The sequence below is a fragment of the Heptranchias perlo genome, chromosome 2 (assembly GCF_035084215.1).
Source record: "Heptranchias perlo isolate sHepPer1 chromosome 2, sHepPer1.hap1, whole genome shotgun sequence".
Taxonomy (NCBI): domain Eukaryota; kingdom Metazoa; phylum Chordata; class Chondrichthyes; order Hexanchiformes; family Hexanchidae; genus Heptranchias; species Heptranchias perlo.
The window spans coordinates 130,593,759-130,619,273 of NC_090326.1; the positions used below are offsets into that span (position 1 = coordinate 130,593,759).

Sequence of the window (25,515 nt, forward strand, 5' to 3'; positions counted from 1 at the left end):
AAATACTTTGGATGCAAGTGTCACTTTTTTGCTAAATGAATAAAATATTACTTTAAGACAACAACAAACTACAAAAGGTTTCACAGTAAAAACGTAGGCTGGTATACAACCCAACTTGTATTACATCAACATTACAAAGTATGGCACAAATATCTTGTACTACATTCTTATTTCTCCCAGTGCAGCTATCAATGTAATGTGAATAAAAATCAAAAACCCTAGCATTGTATGGCATTACTATAATTTGCACAAAACCACAGCATTTTAAAGTTCTACTCAAAATATATGCAGAAAGTGGCATGCCATTAATATATTCAAATTAAAACAGGATTAAATCAAAAGGATAAAAAGTTTCCAACAAAGTAATTTTTAAAAAATGCTGGGTTTTGATTTTGCTCAAAGAATTGGCCGTCACTTTGATTCTCTGACCTTTATATTGGTATGTACAGCTGACTCTGGGGGGTAGACAATGAAGTGTCTCAGCGTAAACCCAAAACCCTGTGAATTTCGGCGTAGACTAATGGTTTTTGGGCCTGGCCATGAGAAAATGTCATCCACCAGCAGTGAGGTGTTCTCGCCTTGTCCACTTCCATCCTTCTTGTTTTTTCCCTGTGGGAAGAAAACAATCAGTTGAGAACTGCTATTAGCAATCTTTACACAAGAATGTATAAAAGATAACTGAAAAATTTACAAGAGAAACTTTCCCTTTTGAATTACACAGATACTTTCTCTTAGCCAAAAGTATATGTTTACAGCAGATTCAGTAGTTTCTAATTTCTTTAGATACAAGTAGATCACTCATTGTATTGCTCGTAGTCTGGGACCTGGAGTGTGGTCTCTGATCCTTATCACAGTCCTCATATTCCCTAAATGACAGTGGTTCACATATCTCTGTACTACAGCAAACTTGCTAAAATACTATGTGATTGGTTGGAGGTAACATTATTATTTACTAGACTCCTAGATCACAGGTACATAGAAACAGAAGTAGGCCATTCAGCCCCTCGAGCCTGTTCCCCCATTCAATTAGATTATTGCTCATCTGTACCTCAACTCCTTTACCCACCTTTGATCTACATCCCTTATACCCTTACCTAACAAAAGTCTATCAATCTTAGTTTTGAAAATTTCAACTGATCCAACATCCACAGTCTTTTTGAGGGTATGTTCCAGATTTTCACCACCCTGTGTGAAAAAATGCTTCCTGATTTCACTCCTAGATGACCCAGCTCTAATTTTAAGATTATGTCCTCTTGTTCTGGGTTCCACCACAAGGGGAAATAGTTTCTCTGTGTCTAATCTATCGCATCCCTTCCTCATTCCAAACACTTTGATCAGATTAGCCCTCAACCTTCTAAATTCAAGGGAATACAAGCCAGATTTATGCAACCTGTCCTCATAATTTAATCATTTATGCCTTGGTATCATTCTGATGAAACGGCACTGTATCCTTTCCAGGGCCAATATATCTTTCCTGAGATTCAGTACCCAAAATTGGAGGCCTGACCAAGGCTTTGTGCAACTGATGCATAACTTCCTCCCCGTGTGTTCCAGCCCCCTTGAGATAAAGGCCAACATCCCATTAGCCTTTTTGATTGCTTTTTGTATCTGTCTATTAGTTTTAAATGATTTGTGTGTCCTCAGTACCCTCCAATTACATGGTAATAACAATTGTAAACAATTTTACAACACCAAGTTATAGTCCAGCAATTTTATTTTAAATTCACAAGCTTTCGGAGATTTTCTCCTTCCTCAGGCAAATGTTTGCCTGAGGAAGGAGAAAATCTCCGAAAGCTTGTGAATTTAAAATAAAATTGCTGGACTATAACTTGGTGTTGTAAAATTGTTTACAATTGTCAACCCCAGTCCATCACCGGCATCTCCACATCATGGTAATAACAGCCTTAGAAGGATTACAATACATACACAGGAAGCCTGCATGGAACCCCACCTTGCACCCACCATGACTAAATCAGCACAGAAGCTCCAATATTTTCAGAAGGACCCATCCTACCAGGCAATAGGAGAAGCATCACAAGGCCAACACAACTAACAGAAAGTACTCTTCCCCCAAACCAACCAAAATACACAGGATGCCCAAAGACAACCCCACCAAAACCAAGGAATTCTATGCAGTAAGTTACAATGAACCTAGGCACTCGAAGCACAGTCCTCTGTTACCACCTCTGAATACCAAACTCATGACTGACTGGGTGAGCCACACAGTGGCAGCCTCCTACTCACCCAAGAGCAGAGGAGAGTGAACCATAAGCATCTCCCTTTCACTCTAAAAAGGATCATCCCCAAAAAGAATGAGTACAGTATCCCAATAATGGATTGAACTGCTCCAACAATGAACATCATACATTCTGCCCCAAACATGGACTTTTTACATATGTGCTACCTTAAATTTCCTCTCACTTGCACCCCCATATGGAAGACACAATTACCATGGGACGTCACTTAAATGTGGCCTCCACAGTTGGATGAGCTCCAAGCAAACACAGGGTGCCCAGAGCAAACTATGAAAATGATCCAAGAGCAATATAACGATCTAGGCCTTGCAGATATATGGCGAGCCATGCATCCCACAAAGGGATTCACTTTCTAACCAAACACGTACAAAGCATACTCCAGAATCGACTACTTATTTGTGAAGCAGAAACACCTACCCTCAATTCAGAAACTGCTACATCAGGCTCATAGCATCCAAATGGAAGTCACTATGTGATTGGTTGGAGGTAACATTATTATTTACTAGACCCTTAGTACTTTACCACCTCATCTGCCATAAAACTTGGTGATCCAGAGTTCATGCTCTCCCTGTAGACAAGGCTTGCCCACTGAATAGATAACACCACCAGGCCTAATACCTCCTTCATGCTCTGGGAGAGTATTTGACTGACTGGAGTGGTACTCTCAGTACTCAGGCAAATGGACATCAGTGACTTATTTTGGAAGTGTGTTAAAATCCTATATTCCAAAACCAATGGCCTCAGCTGTCCTCCACATATTCCACCCCTCTCTGGAAACAAATGGTGGAGGGGCTGTGGCCAGAAAAATACTCTGCTACACATGTTCTCATCCTGCCCCCTCGTTTAGGCCATTAGGGCAGCAATGTAGATGGCCACAAGAAGTATGACAGGACTCAATCCCTGAAGATCAGTCTTTGCCTGCTGGGATAATCTCAGAACTACTAGCTGCAAGACAGTGCATTTCCCTATTGTAGCACAGGACAACTCTCCCCACAACAAGCACATGGGTGAAATATTTATGGGGCACAGATCAGTCAGTGAGCGTGATTTATGCACTGTGCTTAGAACTTGGGAAATATCAAATAGTTGGGAATCCATTCCTTTAAGCTCATGAGAGACAGGCATCTGCCACATAAACCCCAAACACCATCCATGGAAGTCAGGGAGGCCACAAACTAATAGCTCCCTTCCAGTATATCACAAAGAACCTATAAGGCTCATCACTATCTTTATAAGATTCTTGGAGCAGAGGTTGTGGCAGGGTCTAAAATGATTGCTTTGATTTTCTCAATGTTGAACTGGAGAAAGTTGTGACTCATCCATGACTAGATGTCCAAGAAGCAGTCTGCCAGCAAAAGGGCAGTCAAAGAGTTGAGAGGCAGAACTGGGTGTCTTTGGCACCTGTGTGGACCAGATACCAGGCCTGCAGGTCAAATGATAAGCAACAGGACAATCCTGTTAATTATGGACTTGGGAAATCATACATTCATTATCTCTGGTTTGATGCTAGTTTAAATTTAGCAGAAATCACTTTAATTTGATTATGATTCTAGTGGGTTTATTTTGATTGTAAACTAGATTCAGAGCAGTCTCCCATTTTCAATTTCCTGGTAGATATAATCTATGTTAATTTGCCAAGTAATTTTAACCTAGCAACATTTGAGTTAATTATCTCTTAACACAACAGGATTTGGTTGATATCAAGAAATACAAAATTATGGTTTACTGTAAATATCTTGAGGCTGGCAAACAGTTTAACATTTACAAACTCACTTAGAAACTAGTGGTCATTCTCAAAAGGATGGTTTACTTGCCAGACCAGCTTTTCACAATGAAAACTATTATATCTAGGTTCATGTTTATTGTAGAATCCCAGAGAGGACATGCAAATGTTTTCAATACAATCTCACCAATTTAGATATGGTACAGTCATGCAGTCATTTGTTTCCCTGCATATCTGGACAATTATGCCAAAGCAGACTGAACATACGAGGTGAGGTACAGATTCGTTGACATAAATTCCGATAGAAGCAGCTGTTACCGCATTAGTTACAACCGTGTCCCTATTCTATTAATTGATATTCAGAGATAATCAGTAATTTTACATACCAGAAATTCTATCACCCAGAACATAGTTTACCAACAAGACTAACAGAACGTTTGATTTTATATTAGAGCCTAAGTATACACAACTTAATAGTGATCAGGTGATTTAAATATTTTTGTGCTCACTGCAATGTGTAATATAATTTTACTTTTAGTATCCAGTGGCAACAAAGCACTCTAGACCAAATACACAACATGCGAAATTCTCAGCAAAGCTTTCTCTATTTTATCTCAAACTCCTAAAAAGAATCCCCTAGAATACCAGAAGGGCATTTCTATTTCTTATACAAACCACTTGTGGTTTCTTTCATGTCGTTGTGCTCCACTAAAGGAATTTTTATTCTGTAGAAATCAAACCCAGTGCTTAAAAGTCATTTTCCATGCACATACTTTGCAGTCAAACAAAGTATTTGTAAATTTGTACCACATTAACACAGGAATATAAAAACCTTGGTTAAAATCTAAGTCTCAATTTACTTAGGCCACAAATCAGCATTTATTCCGATATGGTTTCCAACTTACCCAACAGCTGCATGGATGAGAAAGTCCTTTATCTATAGTGCTGCCACTAGAGTTTTGGTAAGGTACACCAGGATGAGAAGTACTTGCTTTGTTTTCCTCTTCTCTCCCTTTCAGCTTTTCTTTCTTGCTTTGCTTCCCTTATCGCTCAGTTTTCCACCTCAAGTTTTATGTTAAACAAAGTGGAGTTTACTTATATTTATAACAGTGAAATTGTTCGACAACCATAATGGGTAATATACAGCAGTTTCACTGACTCAACAGTGTGGATAAGTGCTTTTTTCTGTAACGTGGAGGATGGTAGAGGAAGGAACAGCACAACCAATACAACACCTGTAATGTAAAAAATGTCCCAAGACATTTCAGCAAATAGCTGCTGAGCCAAGGAGAGAGAGATTACGAGGGTGACCAGTAACTTGGTCGAACAGAGGGGTTTATAGGTAAGCAGTAAGAGAAAAACGGGTAGAGTTAGGTAATGTTGCAGGGATGGAAGTAAGCAGTCTTTGTGATGGAAAGGATACAAGGTCTGAAAGTCAGCTAAAGATCAAACAGGATTTGCAAACGGTCTAGTTTAGCCTGAGATAGTGGCAAAGCAGTGAAATTTATGGCAGGAGCCGAAGACGATGGCTTTGGTCTTCTGCATGTTGAGCTGGAATTGTGGCTCATCCAAAAACTAGATGTCAGACAATCAGTCCAACACAGCAGTCAAGGGGTTGGAAGAGGTGGTTCAGGAGGTAGAGCTGGGTGTCATCTGTACACATTTGGAAGCTATATGGGTATATTACTGGACTAGTAATCCAGAGAGTTGGGTTAGGGTTTGAGAATTTGAACTCAATTTTAAAAATCTGGATGGAAATAAATAGCTGCTATCAATAAAAGTGAAGCTGTCGGATTGTCCTAAAAACCCAATTGGTTCACTAATTCCTTTTGGGAAGGAAACTGGTCTGGCCTATAGGTGATTCCAGTCCCAAACCAATGTGGTTGACTCCTAACTACCTTCTGAAGTGGAATAGCAAGCCACTTAGTTGTATCAAACTGCTTCAAGCAGGGCCACCACCACCTTCCCAAGAGAACTAGGGATGAGAAATATGTCAGCCTTGCCAGCGACACCCACATCCAGAGAATGAATTTTTAAAAATTGATCTTGTGGCTGTAAATAATGTAATTGAACAACTACATGTAGGTGGGACTCTATGGGGGAGGAAAGAAAAGCTATCGTTGGAGATACACTAGCTAGAATGGAACTATGCAAGGCCAATCCCAAGGAATCAGACGACGAACGAGGATCACGTGGTCAACTGTGTCAAATGCCATGGAGATGTTGAGGGATAATACACCAGTTACAATCACAATCACAGAGGATAACATTCATAACTTTGCTCAACGTGGTTGCAATGCTTTGAGAATGGCAGAAGCTGAACTGCAGGGATTAGAATGGAGAGTTTCAGGAGGTCAGGCACGGAGCTGGAAGGCCGTGACACATGTAAGGACCTTAGAGAGGAAACGGGAGGTTCAGATGGAGCAGTAGTTGATGAGGAAGGTATTTTGAAAAGCTGGGTGACAATGGCAGTTTTGAAGGAGACAGCGACAATGAACAGCATTTACATAGAGAATCAGCAAAGCCCAACTCAATAATTTAAATGCATCTTCCAGCTAGGTTTAAAATTATTTAGGAAAATAAACTGAAATACTGTTAGCTATTCCACTGAGAAAATAAATATATTTTCTGTAAACAATGTTTTGGATTTTGAAGTATAAACAAAAACATGCATGCTGTTAATCACCCAACTGTTTGTTTTTTTTCTGTCTATTATCTCTGAAGTAAAGTTAAACAAAATACAAAATTAAGTAAAGTGGATTAAGCAATTGTGAAACATACCTGAAAAAAAATTAAATTCATTCACCAGCTTATTTTGAAATAGTTTGGGGGGGAAAAAAGAATTTGGAATTTGAGAGGATGAGGAACAGAGCCTTCACGTGCATTGCAAGAATCCTAGAGATGTATAATGGGAAACTGCACACACTCCACATGCTCAGACTATGGCATCTCCCTTCAGCTGACAAAGTGATATCCCTGGGAAAAATACCAAACCCAAGACCAGGCTTTTGAGAGATTGAGACCTTCAAGTAAAAACCTTAATGGAAGGTTTTCTAAAGATACAAGAGATCATTCTAAAGGTAAGTTTAATCACGCCAATGTGAAATATGTAATTTCTAAATGTTAGTCATCTTATTTTGAGCTCTTGGCAAGTAGTAGGCTGATTAGGAAAAAAAATACAATGAAAAAATGACTTCTTCACCACCTTCTTGCTAATAAATTTACATATGATCAAATCACAATCAATTTGCATATCAACCAAACAGGTAAAAGAAATCTGAACTGTGGTGGGTGAAATTTGAATACATGATAATCAACCCCAACTGGGACATAGACATTTGAATTTAGACAGTGCGAGATCAATGAGGATCGACAGACATCTTGTGTGATGGACAGCAGAAATGCAGATACATAAAGGTTTTGTAATATTAATAGCAAATCTCTCATGCAAGTGATAGAATGCGTTGATTAGGAGAATGTGGCGTTTATAAGGAAAGGAACGTTATACCAGGTAAAATAGTGTATTATTCTAGTGCTAAAGTCTAAGTATATGTTCCTTTAAGGCTACTAAATCTAATATGTTAGGTAAACATTGATGATTATATTCAAATATTAGTTGCTATTCAAGCTGTAGATCAGAACCCTGGCTTTGTATGTGGGAAGGTCTGCAGACATTATGGCTATTGTTTGTTTTGTTTCAATACATTTTTTTGAAGTACCAGATAGTGTAATGTCTGAAGCAAAATATGTGCATAAAATTTTTGTAATAAATAAGCATGACTGATAGCTGGATGGATAAATTGATTTCAGGTTTGAAGACCATTAATAGCAGCGCGCACACACACACACACACACACACACACACACACACACACACATCCATACATACACAAAGAAACCTTTGCAATGAGGGCAGCAAATAAGGGTAAAACTGGAGAGCCAATAGAACAAAATGAAAGATTAAAATGGGGTCCCAGGTGTGGTGCTGAGCCTTACAAACCAGGAGGGTCCCAGGTGTGATCCCTTATGTGGCGAGTTAACTGTCTCAGCCAGAGCAGCAGTGGATGTTTTACAATTAGCTTCAGCACCTATGGGTTCAGAGTGTACATGAGCAGGTAGCTTTTAATTGATGGTGAGATGAGTGGGAGAAGGGAAAAAAAATTGTAACTTGCCTGCCTGCACCTGCTCACAGTGAATCCTTATGCAACTTAGATATTGGGTGCTAGGAAAAGATCCCAGCATGCATCCATTTTAACTTTTCAATGTAAATATTCTTGATCAATTATGCAGTATCGCTGTCTTTCCGAGAACCGTTAAACCATTTTTTTTCTTCTCCCATCCATCCCACCACCAGTTAAAACAAACTACCTTCTCATACCTCTGAGCCCACAAACACTGAAGATAATTGTAGTGCTCCACTGCTGCTCTGACTGAGATCAGTTAAGTCACCACTCATTTATCTCGTTGCTGATTGTGGGACCTTGCTGTGCGCAAATTGGCTGCCATGTTTCCCTACATTACAACAGGGTTGTACTTCAATAATAATTCATTAGCTATGAAGTGCTTTGGGACGTCCTGAGATTGTGAAAGTCGCTATATAAATACAAGTTTGTTCTTTCTTTATTGCAAAAGGATATGAACAGATGAGTTTAGTTATTAAACACTTTTCAGTATTCAGTTGCATTATGGTGACATTCTTAAATAACCATACATTTAGAATGATACACACAGTTTAGGTACTAGTACTGCTATATACTGGAGAACCGTTTCAAGATCAACACCGCAAGAAACTGGTTAATAAAGTTTTCGTCCAGTAGAGGGCAAAATACATCCATTCGCTTACTCCGTTCCTTGTTCAGGATGCAAATTTTGAACTGCAATACTAAAAATGATACTAAAATGGTACTTGTTGAAACAAAACTGCAAAAGAAAACATGTGATAAAATTTTAACATTTCATTGTTTCATAAGCAGAAAGGATCCAGTTTTTCTGGTCCTCAAGAAGAAACAAACTTCTGAATATGTATGGTTATACTGAGTTTATATGTTGTTTGGGATCCACACTAATTGCTCAGATATTTTTTAAAAGTATTTTTGTATTAACATCTTATGTCTAGTTTTCAAAAGGCATCATACCGCAGGTCATCCTACATCTGCAGGGCAATAATTACTGAAAATTTACTGGTATAAACAGTATTTGTAACAAATAATTTTGACTAAAGGTACATTCATATATAAAGGCATGTAAAATGTTTTCCCAGAGACATACTCCTGTGTTATGCACCTGAGGCTCATTCGGAGTAATTAGCTGCAGCTTCAATTATTTGGTTGGCTGAAGAGGAAGAGGAAAAGAGAGAGAAGAAGAGGGAGAGAGAGAGAGGAAGAGAGAGAGAGAGAAAAAAAAAGAGACCAAAAGAATTACCTTTAGCCAGTAAACTGTCAGGACAGACCAGGGATCAGTCAGTGCCTTTACCCACTGAAGCAGTAGAGGGAAACTCATTTTTAAAAAAAAGACAACTTCTGTTGCATTTAGAATCTTAGAAAGTTTACAGCACGGAAGGAGGCCATTCAGCCCATCGAGTCCGTGCCGGCTCTATGCAAGAGCAATCCAGCTGGTCCCAGTCCCCTGCCCAATCCCCGTAGCACTGCAAAGTTTTTCCTTTCAAGTACTTATCCAGTTCCCTTTTGAAGGCCATGGTTGGATCTGCCTCTACCACCCCCTCAGGCAGTGCATTCCAGATCCTAACCATTCCCTGTGTAAAAATAGTTTTTCCCTCACATCACCTTTGGCTCTTTTGCCAGTCACCTTAAATCTATGTCCTCTGGTTCTTGACCCTTCCACTAATGGGAACAGTTTCTCCCCATCTACTCTGTCTAGAACCTTGAATACCTCTATCAAATCTCCTCGCAACCGTCTCTGTTCCAAGGAGAACAACCCCAGCTTCTCCAGTCTATCCACGTAACTAAAGTCCCCCATTCCTGGAATCATTTTAGTAAATCTCTTCTGCAGCTCTTTGTGGGTCTTACTTTTGAAATGTTAGTGTTTGGTGGTGTTGTTGATCCAGTGAAGTTTTGCACATGTGGGCTGACATTTCGTTAATTATTGGGGCAGAAATCGCTCGCGAAATAATGGAGAGCTCAACAGCGCTTTCTGTTGTTAGCAGCGAAATGGAGGAGCAAGTTCCAATGTTCGCACATGTGCAGTGAAACGCGGAAATCTGGAACCTGCTCCTACTGATTCGCCGGCGGTATGACAGCTTCGAATTAAAAGGTATATCGCACGCTGCAATCAGAGAAATCATTGAAAAGGTGCAAACTTGCTTATCTGCCTAGCTGGAAAGTAACCAATTACACTGCAAAACAGGTACGCTTAAAAATACAGGTCTAAAATAAGTTTTATCAGCACGCTAAGTCTTTAATGACTGCCAAACAATTAAAAGTTTACTTAAAAATGTGGAGTCTCATTACTCTTTATTTTAATGGTTTTTGGTCATTTAAAAAAAAACTTAAATTTTTTTTTTACTTTGCCCTTCTCTCTCTATTTCAATTATTTCTTACCCTCTCTTTTTTCCTGCTGTCTATAACTGTTTTTACATTGATTTTAATGTTATATCTTTCACTTCCTGGTTTAATGCTTCAAGCCTGCAGAGAGAGTGAACGCAGCTTGTCAAAAATGCTGTAATTTGATTGGTTGAGGGGATAGATCAATCCTCTCTCTTCTCCCACGGTCCTAGCTTTGCTTGAACTGCGTTGGGCTCTTTTCCATTTCCTATTCAAGGAAATGCCTGACGAAAAGACCACGGTAAGTTAGTGGGTTAGTATAAATCTATGGAGCAGCGAGCAGTGTTGGTTCACCACTCCAAGCAATTTCTGGCCCATTGTAACATTAAGCTTTTAAGTATACTGAGTAGAACAATTTTTTGATCCATTTGATTCAAGTCACCTGGAGTAAAGGGGAAGGTCACATGTTTCCAACCAGGACACGTCTCTTCTAATCCCTACCATGTCGATGTAACCTGAATTTCCTTTAGTCCATTTGCATGTGCATTTTGGCTGTTGCTCCAGATCCAAACCCATTATTTCTATCTTTTTTTCTCCCCTCTCAGGCCCTTCTCCCGGCTTCCTTCCCATGGTCCAGTCATTCCATCTTCCATTTATCCCTTTCCCTACTCCAACCATCAGCACTCCTAAACCTTCCTACTCTCCTACTGCCGCTTCAGACTTGAATGCTCCTTGGAGGAAGAAAAAGAAGAAAAAAAATGAGGGAGGCAGAAGAGGAGGAGAACGACTAGGAAGAACTTACATGGCAGGGGTGACCAAATGCTTGGTCAAAGATGTGGGTTGTAAGGAGGGCCTTAAAAGGAAAGTAGAGGCACAGAAGTGAGTGCATTATACTGTACACCATCTCCTATAATCTGAAGATCTGATGCTTCATCAATTGCTATAATGTAACTGCATCACATATAAGCACTGAATAGATCAGTTGCATAAACAAAATCTGGAGTTTTTGTGTCATTTCATTGCACTAGAACTGAAAATTTGACGGCAAGGCACTTAGGAACTTAATCATAACAAAACTCAAAATTAACAGGAAGAACAAAAACCATGTTCCTTTAGATATTCATAAGTATTACTTCATCTGTTGAATTCCACTGCAATGAAGCTTCAAAATTATTGACTTGGTTAAATATTGGTATGCATACTTAGACATTGAAAAATGAAGAATCATTGTTCATCAGCAGACTTGTCTATTTCTTTTATTAATGCTTTAGCAAAAAAGTGTATTGATGAAATTACTCATGGCTTGGGGAAGTTGCTGCATAAGAGTACAGGAGAGAAATGAATAAAGGAGTTATCCCCACAATGCTTCAGTTGTGAAACTTAACTTAGCTTCCATGTGTCTGACTTAGTTGCCTGCAAAGTGCAAACGCACTTCAAATAAATACGCTCTGCAAAACGGTCAGACCAAAAAAGATATTAATCCTCCAAGCACCACAGACTAGCTTACTCATTTGAATATTAGATTATAGGTGAGTATGCTCGTTGGCAGCAAAACTGATGAATTTTGATGTGAAGTACACCTGATTGCATGTATAATAAGACCAAGTCAATCTTTACATCCTGGGCATTCACCTACCTGCGACACTAGCCTTTGAAGGCAGTTTTCGGGCACTGAAAACAATTAAATAAAACCCTCCTCCTACTCATGCACTCAAAGTAGGGAATGGAAGCCAGAAGGAAGAAAAACACAGCTAAAAGAGGGCTGAGCAAAAGTTTAATGGAAACAATGGGTTTTGAGAATTTTTTTTAAAAAAAGAAAGTACAGGGGCAGAGGTTTGGGGTGGGAGTTCCATAGAGTGGGGCTGAGGCAGTTGAAGTTTCAGCCATCAATCGTAGGGAGAGGGCAGGGGATGCAGAGTCGGAGGGTTGAAGGGCGCGCGAGAGGATGGATGTGAGGCTATAGAAAATTGCAGAGACAGGGTGGAGCAAGCCAGGGAGGGATCGGAAGATGTGGACAAGGATTTTAAATGTAATGTAATAAAGGGAGCCAATGTAGGTCTACAGGACGAGGAGATTAGCGAGTGGGACTAAACACAGAACAGGATATAACCATCGGAGTTTTGGACTAGTTAAAGCTTATGGAGGCTGAAGGATGGGAAGCTAACATAGGACATTGGAGAAATTGAGTCCATAGGTGACAAAAATGTGGATAAGGATTTCAGCAGTGTTGAGGATGACATAGACACAGAAGTGGGCAAAGTTTTGGAGGTGGAATAGGTAGTCTTGCTGTTGGGAAAAAAAGAGTATTGAATCATAGAATTTTACAGCACAGGAGGCCGAATGGCTGTTATGCCTGTGTCAGCTCTCTGAAAGAGGCTAACCACTTATTCCAGTTACCTAACATTTTAAAATATGGGATTTGCGTTGAGCAGGGCGCAGTCTGGTGTAGACTGAGTGGTGGCCAGGAGGGGATGGAGTCAGTGGCAACAGAGCAGAGTTCAGTCTTATGTTCATTTGGGGGAAGTTTTGACTTACCTGACAAAGTTGGTTGGGCAGTCTGACAGCACAGAAGTGGTCATGTAGAGAGGCAGCCAAACAAATGGAAGCCAACTCCAGTCATGTAGATGATGTCACTGACGACCAGCACGTAGATGAGGAAGAGAACGGGCCAGGTTCAGATGCTTAGGGGACTCCAGAAGTGCAGGGGCAAGAAAATAAGCCATTACCGGAATCACATTGCTTGCAGTCAAATAGGTAGAAGTGGAACCATGAAGGCAGCACCACAGAGATGGACAATGGAGGAGAGGTAGTGAGAAATATGACTGAGCATTGCAGAGAGATTGAGGAGCGCTAACACAAAAGATGGCATTCGCGATTTTAGGCTGGGCGATCTCTGTGCTATGAGTGCACATAAGTCATAGAATCTTACAGCACAGAAGGCGGCCATTTGGCCCATTGTGCCTGCTCTTTGAAAGAGCTATCCAATTAGTCCCACACCCCTGCAAATTATTCCTTTTCAAGTATTTATCCAATTCCCTTTTGAAAGTTACTACCGAATCTGCTTTCACCACCCTTTCAGGCAGTGCATTACAGATCATAACATGCTGCGCAAAAAAAATTCTCACCTCCCCTCTGGTTCTGTCAATTACCTTAAATCTGTGTCTTCTGGTTACTGACTCTCCTGCCAGTGGAAACTGTTTTTCCCTATTTACTCTATCAAAACCCCTAATAATTTTGAACACCTCTATTAAATCTCCCCTTAACCTTCTCTGTTCGAAGCAGAACAATCCCAACTTCTCAAGTCCCTCATCCTTGGTAACATTCTACTAAATCTCCTCTGCATCCTCTCCAAGGCCTTGACATCTTTCCAAAAGTGTGAACACAATACTCCATCTGAGGCCTAACCTGTGATTTATAAAGTTTTGGCATAACTTCCTTGCTTTTGTAGTCTTATGCCCAGTCTAAAGCCAAGGATCCTGTATGCTTTTTTTAAAAAAAACTGCCTTATCAACTTGTCCTGCGACCTTCAAAGATTTGTGTATGTAAACCCCCAGGTTTCTGTTCCTGTACCCCCTTTAAAATTGTACCATTTAGTTTACATTCTATTAATATCACAAACTTAATGCTATTTTGGTTTATTCAATTTTCAGTTACTGGACTGTCAGCATTTCAACAATGAAAGTTGCACAACTAAATACAATTACTAGCACACATTAAATGCCCATGTCTGTAGTTATAGTATATGTTACAAAACAAATCCAGTAGTTATGCCTACTTTCACTTAAAATTTACTTCCATACATCAAGAGTTGTTGCACAAACTTATAGAAGCATTCATAACCATTTATGTAGCACATTTTCTTCCAAATAATCTCATCTTTTTATTGATCATTGATTACTAAAGCCTCATTGGAATTCATTTTATTCTGATTTTCAAATGCAACTGTAGAAATTCAGAAGTAAAAATCTTACATCATTACAGACTGAAAACCCCAAGATTTGTCATAGAACATGCATATTCTTAGTTATGAGGAATGTATGACAGTTCTAAAAAAATGGTAAACAATGCCATGATAAAAAAATACCAATGGCAAACAACTGATCATCTGTTATGGGCTTTATCTAGACAAACTAGTTTGATTATTGGCAAGGGATGTTACATTCCTTACATAGCATACTCAAAGAAGCACCATAGCAAGTATAGCTTCAGACAACACAAACTGGCATAATGCAATTGCAATTCCTCGCCACCATCTTTAGGGAATCAGCAGAAACGAGAGAATTGGAAAGTAGACGATGTACCATAGGGCAATTAGCCCAACACATGTGGTAGGTAAAGTACACTAGAGAGCACCCTGAAAGAAGAGATAATGAAATACCTAGCTAGGAATGGTAAGGAGTCAGAACGGATTTATAGGAGGTAGGTCTTGCCTAATAAATTTACAGGAGCTCTTCAAGAAAATGACAACCTCGTTGAAAATGGAAACTGTGTCGATGACATATTTAGATTTCAGGAAGGCGTTTGATGCCATGTCGTGCCACACAGGAATAAAAAAAAAACTAGTATCAGTAATGGTGGCCATGAAATTACCGGATTATTGTAAAAAACCCACTTTGTTCACTAATGTCCTTCAGGGAATGAAACTGGCCGTCCTTACCCGGTCTGGCCTATATGTGACTCCAGATCCACAGCAATGTGGTTAATTCTTAATCGCCCTTTGAAATGGTCTAGCAAGCCACTTAGTTGTATAATCTTGCTACAAAAAGTCATAAGAAGAATAAAACTAGATCAATCACCCGGCACCGGACATGACAAAGGCAAACCGAGCCCAGCCGACCCTGCAAAGTCCTCCTCACTAACATCTGGGGACTTGTGCCAAAATTGGGAGAGCTGTCCCATGGACTACTCAAGCAACAGCCTGACATAGCCATACTCTCAGAATCATACCTTTGAGCCAGCATTCCAGACTCTTCCATCACCATCCCTGGGTATGCCCTGTCCCACAGGCAGGACAGACCCACCAGAGGTGGCGGTACAATGATATACAGTCAGGAGGGAGTGGCCCTGGGAGTCCTCAACATTGACTCCAGACCCCTTGAAATCTCATGGCATCAGGTCAAACATGGGCAAGGAAACCTTCTGATTATCACCAACTACCCTCCCTCAGCTGATGAATCAGTCCTCCTCCATGTTGAGCACCACTTAGAGGAAGCACTGAGGGTAGCAAGGGCACAGAATGTACTCTGGGTGGGGGACTTCAATGTCCGTCACCGAGAGTGGCTCGGTAGCACCACTATTGACTGAGCTGACAGAGTCCTGAAGGACATAGCTGCCAGACTGGACCTGCAGCAGGTGGTGAGCAAACCAACACTGAGGAAGAAACCGTCTTGACCTCATCCTCACCAATCTACCTGTCGCAGATGCATTTGTCCATGACAGCATTGGTAGGAGTCACCACCGCACAGTCTTTGTGGAGAAGAGGTCCCATCTTCATGCCGAGGACACCATCAAACGTGTTGTGTGGCACGACCACCGTGCTAAATGGGATAGATTCAGAACAAATGTAGCAGCTCAAAACTGGGCATCCATGAGGCACTGTGGGCCATCAGCAGCAGCAGAATTGCATTCCAGCACAATCTGTAATCTCATGGCCCGGCATATTCCTCACTCTACCATTACCAACAAGCCAGGGGATCAACCCTGGTTCAATGAGGAGTGCAGAAGAGCATGCCAGGAGCAGCACCAGGCATACCTAAAAAAAGTGGTGCCAACCTGGTGAAGTTACAACACGGGACTACATGCATGCTGAACAGCAGAAGCAACATGCTATAGACAGAGCTAAGCGATTCCACAACCAACGGATCAGATCAAAGCTCTGTAGTCCTGCCACATCCAGTCGTGAGTGGTGGTGGACAATTAAACAACTAACGGGAGGAGGTGGCTCTGTGAACATCCCCATCCTCAATGACGGCAGAGTCCAGCACGTGAGTGCAAAAGACAAGGCTGAAGCATTTGCAACCATCTTCAGTCAGAAGTGCCGAGTGGATGATCCATCCCGGCCGCCTCCCAATATCCCCACCATCACAGAAGCCAGTCTTCAGCCAATTCGATTCACTCCACATGATATCAAGAAATGGCTGAGTGCACTGGATACTGCAAATGCTAAGGGCCCCGACAACATCCCGGCCTTAGTGCTGAAGCCTTCTGTTCCAGAGCTAGCCGCGCCTCTAGCCAAACTGTTCTAGTGCAGCCACAACACTGGCATCTAACTGAATGTGGAAAATTGCCCAGTTATGTCCTGTCCACAAAAAGCAGGACAAATCTAATCCGTCCAATTACCGACCCATCAGTCTACTCTCAGTCATCAGCAAAGTGATGGAAGGTGTCGTCAACAGTGCAATCAAGCGGCACTTACTCACCAATAACCTGCTCACCGATGCTCAGTTTGGGTTCTCCCAGGAATGCCAGAGGTGAGGCGAGAGTGACTGCCCTTGACATCAAGGCAGCATTTGACCAAGTGTGGCACTCAGGAGCCCTAGTAAAATTGAAGTCAATGGGAATCAGGGGGGAAAACTCTCCAGTGGCTGGGGTCATATCAAGCACAAAGGAAGATGGTAGTGGTGGTTGGAGGCCAATCATCTCAGCCCCAGGACATTGCTGCAGGAGTTCCTCGGGGCAGTGTCCTTGGCCAACCATCTTCAGCTGCTTCAGCAATGACCTTCCCTCCATCATAAGGTCAGAAATTTTTTTCTTTATTCGTTCATGGGATGTGGGCATCGCTGGCAAGGCCAGCATTTATTGCCCATCCCTAATTGCCCTCGAGATGGTGGCGGTGAGCCGCCGCCTTGAACTGCTGCAGTCCGTGTGGTGAAGGTTCGCTCACAGTGCTGTTAGGTAGGGAGTTCCAGGATTTTGACCCAGCGACAATGAAGGAACGGTGATATATTTCCAAGATGGGATGGTGTGTGACTTGAAGGGGAACGTGCAGGTGGTTGTTCCCATGTGCCTGCTGCTCTTGTCCTTCCAGGTGGTAGAGGTCGTGGGTTTGGGAGGTGCTGTCGAAGAAACCTTGGCGAGTTGCTGCAGTGCATCCTGTGGATGGTACACAGCCACTGTGCGCCGGTGGTGGAGGGAGTGAATGTTTAGGGTGGTGGATGGGGGTGCCAATCAAGCGGGCTGCTTTGTCCTAGATGGTGTTGAGCTTCTTGAGTGTTGTTGGAGCTGCACTCATCCAGGCAAGTGGAGAGTATTCCATCACACTCCTGACTTGTGCCTTGTCGATGATGGAAAGGCTTTGGGGAGTCAGGAGGTGAGTCACTCACCACAGAATACCCAGCCTCTGACCTGGGGATGTTCGCTGATGATTGCAGTGTTCAGTTCCATTCACAACCCCTCAAATAATGAAGCATCCGTGCCCGCATGCAGCAAGACCTGGACAACATCCAGGCTTGGGCTCATAAGTGGCAAGTAACATTCGCGCCAGACAAGTGCCAGGCAATGACAATCTCCAACAAGGGAGAATCTAACCACCTCCCCTTGACATTCAACGGCATTACCATCACCAAATCCCCCACCATCAACATCCCGGGCGGGTCACCATTGACCAGAAACTTAACTGGACCAGTCACATAAATACTGTGGCTACAAGAGCAGGTCAGGTGCTGGGTATTCTGCGGCGAGTGACTCACCTCCTGACTCCCCAAAGCCTTTCCACCAACTACAAGGCACAAGTCAGGAGTGTGATGGAATACTCTCCACTTGCCTGGATGAGTGCAGCTCCAACAACACTCAAGAAGCTCAACACCATCCAGGACAAAGCAGCCCGCTTGATTGGCATCCCCATCCACCACCCTAAACATTCACTCCCTCCACCACCGGCGCACAGTGACTGCAGTGTGTATCATCCACAGGATGCAATGCAGCAACTCGCCAAGGCTTCTTCGACAGCACCTCCCAAACCCGCGACCTCTACCCCCTAGAAGGACAAGGGCAGCAGACACATGGGAACACCACCACCTGCACGTTCCCCTCCAAGTCACACACCATCCCGACTTGGAAATATATCGCCGTTCCTTCATCGTCACTGGGTTAAAATCCTAGAACTCCCTACCTAACAGCACTGTGGGAGAACCTTCACCACACGGACTGCAGCGGTTCAAGGCGGCGGCTCACCACCACCTTCTCAAGGGCAATTAGGGATGGGCAATAAATGCTGGCCTTGCCAGCGACGCCCACATCCCATGAACAAGTTTTAAAAACGCTACAAAAGCAATTAGTTCGCAAAGTAGGAAGGCAGGGAACAGGATGCGAGCTTCTGGAGGTGGAATGAAAATGGACAAAACCAAAAAAAGCAAAGAGTGAGTGTGAATGGAGCTGCATCGACATGGAAAAGGATCACGAATGGGATCACTGCTGTGCACCATGTCTAAAAGATATGGAGCTGGGGAGAGAAACAATGCCACATTTGTAGATACCAAAATTTGTGGTGGGGGAGGTGGAGTTAAAACAATTGGGAACGGCAAACCGAATATAAAATGTTCCGAATAAACTGGAAAGGTGGGTTGATGACATTTATTGTGAACAAATGAAAGGTAATGAAAGAAGGGGATAAACAATGTAAATATGAACTAAATGGCTCTAGGCTGAAGGCACATTACAGGGAGGGATTCAGGGGGTGGGGGTATTAGTGGATAGTTCAACAGCACAGTGTGCAGCAGCAAACAAAACTATTCATAGGAACATAGGAACAGGAGTAGGCCATTCAGCCCCTCGTGCCTGCTCCGCCATTTGATAAGATCATGGCTGATCTGTGATCTAACTCCATATACCTGCTTTTGGCCCATATCCCTGAATACCTTTGGTTGCCAAAAAGCTATCTATCTCACATTTAAATTTAGCAATTGAGCTAGTATCAATTGCCGTTTGCGGAAGAGAGTTCCAAACTTCTACCACCCTTTGTGTGTAGAAGTGTTTTCTAATCTCACTCCTGAAAGGTCTGGCTCTAATTTTTAAGACTGTGCCCCCTACTCCCAGAATCCCCAACCAGCGGAAATAGTTTCTCTCTACCCCCCTATCCATTCCCCTCAATATCTTATAAACTTCGATCAGATCACCCTTAACCTTCGAAACTCCAGAGAATACAACCGCAATTTGTGTAATCTCTACTCGTAACTTAACCCTTGAAGTCCGGGTATCATTCTAGTAAACCTACGCTGCACTCCCTCCAAGGCCAATATGTCCTTCCGAAGGTGCAGTGCCCAGAACTGCTCACAGTACTCCAGGTGCGGTCTAACCAGGGTTTTCTATAGCTGCAGCATAACATCTGGCCCCTTGTACTCCAGTCCTCTAGATATAAAGGCCAGCATTCCATTAGCCTTATTGATTATTTTCTCCACCTGTTCATGACACTTCAATGATCTGTGTACCTGAACCCCTAGGTCCCTTTGGACATCCACTGTTTTTAACTTTTTACCATTTAGAAATTACCCTGTTCTGTCCTTTTTTGATCCAAAGTGGATGACTTCACATTTGTCACAGTTTTGCCCATTCACCTAATCCATCAATATCGCTTTATAATTTTATGTTTTCATCTACACTACTTACAATGCCACCAGTCTTTCAGATTTTGTGATGCATCTCCAGGGGAATAGAACACAAATCTCAGGTGTGATACTGAGTCTGTACAAGGCACAGCCACACCTAGGGTACTGTGTACAATTCTGGTCATCGTACGGCAGCAAAAACGTCCAAGTATTGGAAGTAGTGCAGAAAAGGGCAACTAAACAGATAGTAGCTTATGGTATCAAGAGACACAAGTTATTCCTTAACAATTAGGCCAGTCTAAAAATACAATTATACAATAATTTAAAATATTAAATAATATTCCATGGTAAACTGTTGAAAACAGACTGTAATCGTACTTGTAAACTGAACATACACATAACAGACCCTTATCCCACATGGGAGAAATTTTATATTAAATGTCTTACTCTCAAGCAAAAGATAGGGAGTGATGTGATGTACTTTAACGTGACCATAATCCATCAGAAAATAAGGAACACTTGACCAATATTTCGCACATCAGCTGAAGAACTATGGAAGGCATGAGATTTTCTTTTGGAAGAGGAGTTCCCTAGTACTTTAAGTACAATTCAATGCAGTATTGAGAAAGTGCTGCGTTGTGCGAGATGCCATCTTAGCTGAGAATGAAAGATCCTATGACAGCATTCGAAGAGAAACAAGGAGTTCTCTTATCATGTCCAATGTTACTCCCTCAATCAACACTACCATCAACAGATTATTCATTCATTTGCTGTTTGTGAGACTTTGCTTTGTGCAAATTCGCAGTTGTATTTGCTTACTTAAGTGACTGTACTGCAAACAGTAATTCATTGGTTGTAAAGCACACTTTGGCACAGTCTATGGCTGAGACATGGCACTCTATAAATCAAGTCCTCTCTGAACAATTGAAAATTGAACCTGCTTTGATGTACCACCTTGCTTTAAATGTAATTGTTCAATTTAGATCACAATTACATAATCCAAAATAAACATGCCTTGCTAAAATCTGTGTGCTACGGTGAAGAGGTCAAACGCTCAATGACTTCCAGAATAATTATTGAAGCCAGATACCAGAGAAAGACAGGAAACCATAATCTGTAATTAAACACAGAAATCCATTTGAAGACAGCATTTGTGCTGCACAATTTCATTCCTGGTCTAAGGATTCTGATGCTGTTCACAGATCACTAAAATGTAGAAGTCAGGTATAAATAATAATCACAAAAGTTAATGGAATGTCAGTCTTTATAACTAGAGAGCTAGAATATAATGGGGAGGACGTTTTGCTACAGCTGTACAAAGTCCTGGTCAGACCACATCTGGAGTACGGTGACAGTTCTGGGCACCGCACTTTAGAAAGGCTATATTGGCCTTGGAAGGAGTGCAGCGCAGATTCATCAGAATGTTACCGGGGCTCCAACGGTTAGATTATGAAGAGTACATAAACTAGGCTTGTATTTCCTGGAATATGCATGATTAAGGGGTGATTTGATTGAGGTTTTTAGGATTTTCAAAGGAATTGACAGGATAGAGAGAAACCTCTCTCGCTGGTGAATGAGTCTAGGACTAGGGGACATAACCTTAACCTTATAATCAGAACCAGGAGAGAAGTTAGGAAACACTTCTTCACGCAAAGGGTGGTAGAAGTGTGGAACTCTCGCCCACAAAAAGCAGCAGATGCTAGCTCAATTAATAATTTTAAACCAGAGATCGATAGATATTTGCTAACCAAGAGTATTTAGGATATGGAGCCAAGGCGGGTGGATAAATGGCGGAACAGGCTCAGGGGGGCTGAATGGCCTACTCCTGTTCCTAGGTTTCTAAAACAGACAGAGTTGATCACAATATTAAACCCTAAGATATTACTTAGATACAAAAGATATTTGGTACAATATGGGTGTATTTTTTAAAAAATACACCCATATGTGCTAAAATGTGTATTCTGCTAGTTTATTTTATTTGTAGGCAATAGGTAGATTATAATTTTTCTGAATTCCTCTTAATATTTGCCAACTACTGTTACAGCAAGACCTGGAATTGCTGTAAGAAAACCACTGACCAAACTTAAATGGCACCTGTTTTAATACAATTCATCATCTTCAATGCACTGTAGGTCACTAGCAAGTGTAAAGTTAACTACAGTACCAATAATGTAATTAAAAACTTTGATTTAGTAACACACACAGTGCTATTGTATTAAAGTAAATAAAAATATTAATTGCACCTATTGTCAGCTTGGCTCAGCTGGTAGCGTACTCACTTGAGTTAGAAGGTCATGGGTTCAAGACCACTCTAGGATTTGAACATATAATCTAAGCTTCAAGAAGTAATGCAGTAATCATGGGGGACTTGAATCTGCAGATAGACTAGGCAAATCAAATTGGGAACAGTAGTTTGGAAGATGAGTTCATGGAATGTATTCGAGTTGGTTTTCTAGAACCAACCAGGGAACAGGCTATTTTAGATCTTGTATTGTGCAATGAGATTGGGTTAATTAGTAATCTCACAACTAAAGAACCTCTGGGGAAGAGTGATCATAATATGATAGAATTTCACACTGAAGTTGAAAGTAACGTACTTAAGTCAGAAACTAGAGACTTAAACTTAAATAAAGCCAATTACATAGGTATGAGGGGCGAGTTGAGGGTTTGACAGTTGTAAAGCAATGGCAAACATTTAAAGAAATATTTCAATATTCAACAAATACACATTCCATTAAGAAATAAAAACTCCACGGGAAGAGTGATCCATCCACGGCTAACTAAAGAAATTAAGGAGAGTATCAGATTGAAAGAAGAGGCCTACTCTGTTGCCAAGACGAGTAATAAGCCTGGGGATTGGGAAAGTTTTAGAAACCAAAGGGCGACCAAAAAAAATTGATAAAAAGGGAGACAATTAAACTAGAAAGAAATATAAAAACGGATTGTAAGAAATTGTACAAATATATAAGAAGGAAGAGTAGCAGCAAAAGTAAACATTGGTCCCTTAGAGACTGAGACAGGAGAAATTATAATGGGGAAATCAGGAAATGGCAGATGCGTTAAACAAATATTTTATATGTCTTCACAGTAGAAGACACAAGAATACCACCAAAAATAATGGGGAACCAAGGGTTAAATGAGAGTATGGAACTTAAAACAATTAATATCACTAGAAAAAAAGTACAAGACAAACTAAATGAAGGGACTGAGTGTAATGTATCCTAGTTTGCTGACGATACAAAGCTAAATGGGAAAGTAAGCTGCGAGGAGGACACAGAGTCTGCAAAGGGATATAGGCAGGTTAAATGAGTGGGCAAGCAGGTGGCAAATGGAGTATGATGTGGGGAAATGTGAGGTTATTCACTTTGGTAGGAAGAATAGAAGAACAGGATATTTTTTTAAATGGTGAGAAACAAGGCAATGGTGAGACCTCACCTGGAGTACTGCGTAGAGTTTTGGTCTTCTTATCTAAGAAAGGATATACTTGCCTTAGAGGGGGTGCAACAAAGGCTCACTGGATTAATTCCTGTGATGAGAGGGTTGTCTTATGAAGACAGGTTGAATAGAATGGGCCTATACTCTAGAGTTTAGAAGAATGAGAGGTGATCTCATTGAAACATAAGATTCTGAGGGGGCTTGACTGGATAGATACTGAGAGATCATTTCCCCTGGCTAGAGAGTCTAGAACTAGGGGGCATAATCACAGGATACGGGGTCAGCCATTCAAGACTGAGATGAGGAGGAATTTCTTCATGCAGAGGATTGTGAATCTTTTGAATTCTCTACCCCAGAGGGCTGTGGAAGCTGAGTCTTTGAATATACTCAAGGCTGAGATGAATAGATTTTTGGACTCTAGGGGAATCAAGGGATATGGGAATTGGACGGGAATGTGGAGTTGAGGTCGAAGATCAACCATGATCTGATTGAATGGCAGAGCAGACTCGAGGGGCCGTATGATATACTCCTGCTCCTATTTCTCATGTTCTTACGTAAGAACAACTTGCATTTACATAGCGTCTTTAACATAAGACAATGTCCCAGAGCACTTCAGAGGCGTAATCAAAAAATGGATCGTGCCAAATGAGATATTAGGAGCTTCATCAAAGAGGAGTGGGAGAGCCAAGGGTCTAGGGAGAGAATTTCAGAGCTTGGGACACAGCTGCCCAATGGTGTAGCGAAGGAAGGGGCAATGCACACAAGGCCAAAGGAATAGAGAGTTGGGAAGGGATATGTAAAGCTGGCGAATTTTAGAAAGATTGGGAGGGACAAGGCTATGACAGGAATTAAACAAGACGGTGACGATTTTAAATTTGAGGCTTTTGGGGGACTGGGGCTTGGTGTGGGATACGTTAAGGGCAGAGTTTTGAATGAGCTGAAGTCTATGGAGGGGTAGGTCGGCCAGGAGAGCACTTCAATAGTCCATTCCGGAGGTAATAAAGGCTTTGATGAGGGATTCAGCAGCAGATGGGCCGAGGTAGCAGTGAAGGCGAGCAATGTTAGAGGTGAAAGTAGGTAGCCTTCCGATGGAGAGGATATGGGATTGGAAGCTTACCATGGGGGTCGAATAGGATGCCAAAGGTGTAAACAGGTCTGCCAGATAGAGGCTAAGGAGGGAGATGGAATCAGTAGCAAGAGTACAGAGTTTGTAGCAGTGGCTAAAGATGATGGTTTTGGTCTTCCTAACATTTATGTGGAGGATGTTGCGGCTCATCCAAGACTGGATGCCGGACAAACAGTCTTGACAGCGCAGAGGCAGTGGAGGGATTGAGAGAAGTGGTGAAGAGGATAGCATACATGTGGAAGCTGATTCTATGTTTGCGTAGGATGTTGTCAAGAAACAGCATATAATTGAGGATAAAAGGAGGGGACCAAAGATAGATCCTTTAGTGACTCTGGAGGTAATGGTTTGGTGGTGGGACGAGAAGCCATTGCTGGAGATGCTCAAGCTATGATTGGATAGCGAGGAGTCCCACCCAAGAGGGGAGTTGGAGGAGGATAGTATGTTTTTTTTAATTTGTTCATGGGATGTGGGCGTCGCTGGCAAGGCCAGCATTTATCGCCCATCCCTAATTGCCCTTGAGAAGGTGGTGGTGAGCCGCCGCCTTGAACCGCTGCAGTCCGTGTGGTGACGGTTCTCCCACAGTGCTGTTAGGAAGGGAGTTCCAGGATTTTGACCCAGTGACAACGAAGGAACGGCGATATATTTCCAAGTCGGGATGGTGTGAGACTTGAAAATGTATCGCCGTTCCTTCATCGTCGCTGGTTGATCCTGTTGAAAGCTGCAGAAAGATCAAGAAGGGATAATGCACCACAGTCACAAAGAATGTTGTTTGTGACTTTGATCAGGGCTGTTTTGTTGCTGTGGCAGGGAAGGAAACTTGAGGTTAGAGATGGAGCAGTAGTTTGAAAGGACAGAAGGGTAAAGTTGTTTTTTTTTGAAGCGGGGTGGGGAGCGGAGGGGGGGGTTGACGGCAGCAGTTTTGAAAGGGAGGTGG

At 41.8% G+C, this 25,515-nt stretch overlaps 1 protein-coding gene across 2 annotated transcripts in view; it reads right to left on the reverse strand.

The window, feature by feature from the left end:
* LOC137343785 (rho GTPase-activating protein 21-like) overlaps positions 1-25,515 on the reverse strand; it is a 224,389-nt gene that overhangs the window by 129,351 nt on the left and 69,523 nt on the right. For both annotated transcript variants that reach the window (XM_068007133.1, XM_068007132.1), the window contains exon 3: positions 430-609. In XM_068007133.1, coding sequence (XP_067863234.1) covers positions 430-609 — 180 coding nt within the window. The remainder of the gene's footprint in view (positions 1-429; positions 610-25,515) is intronic.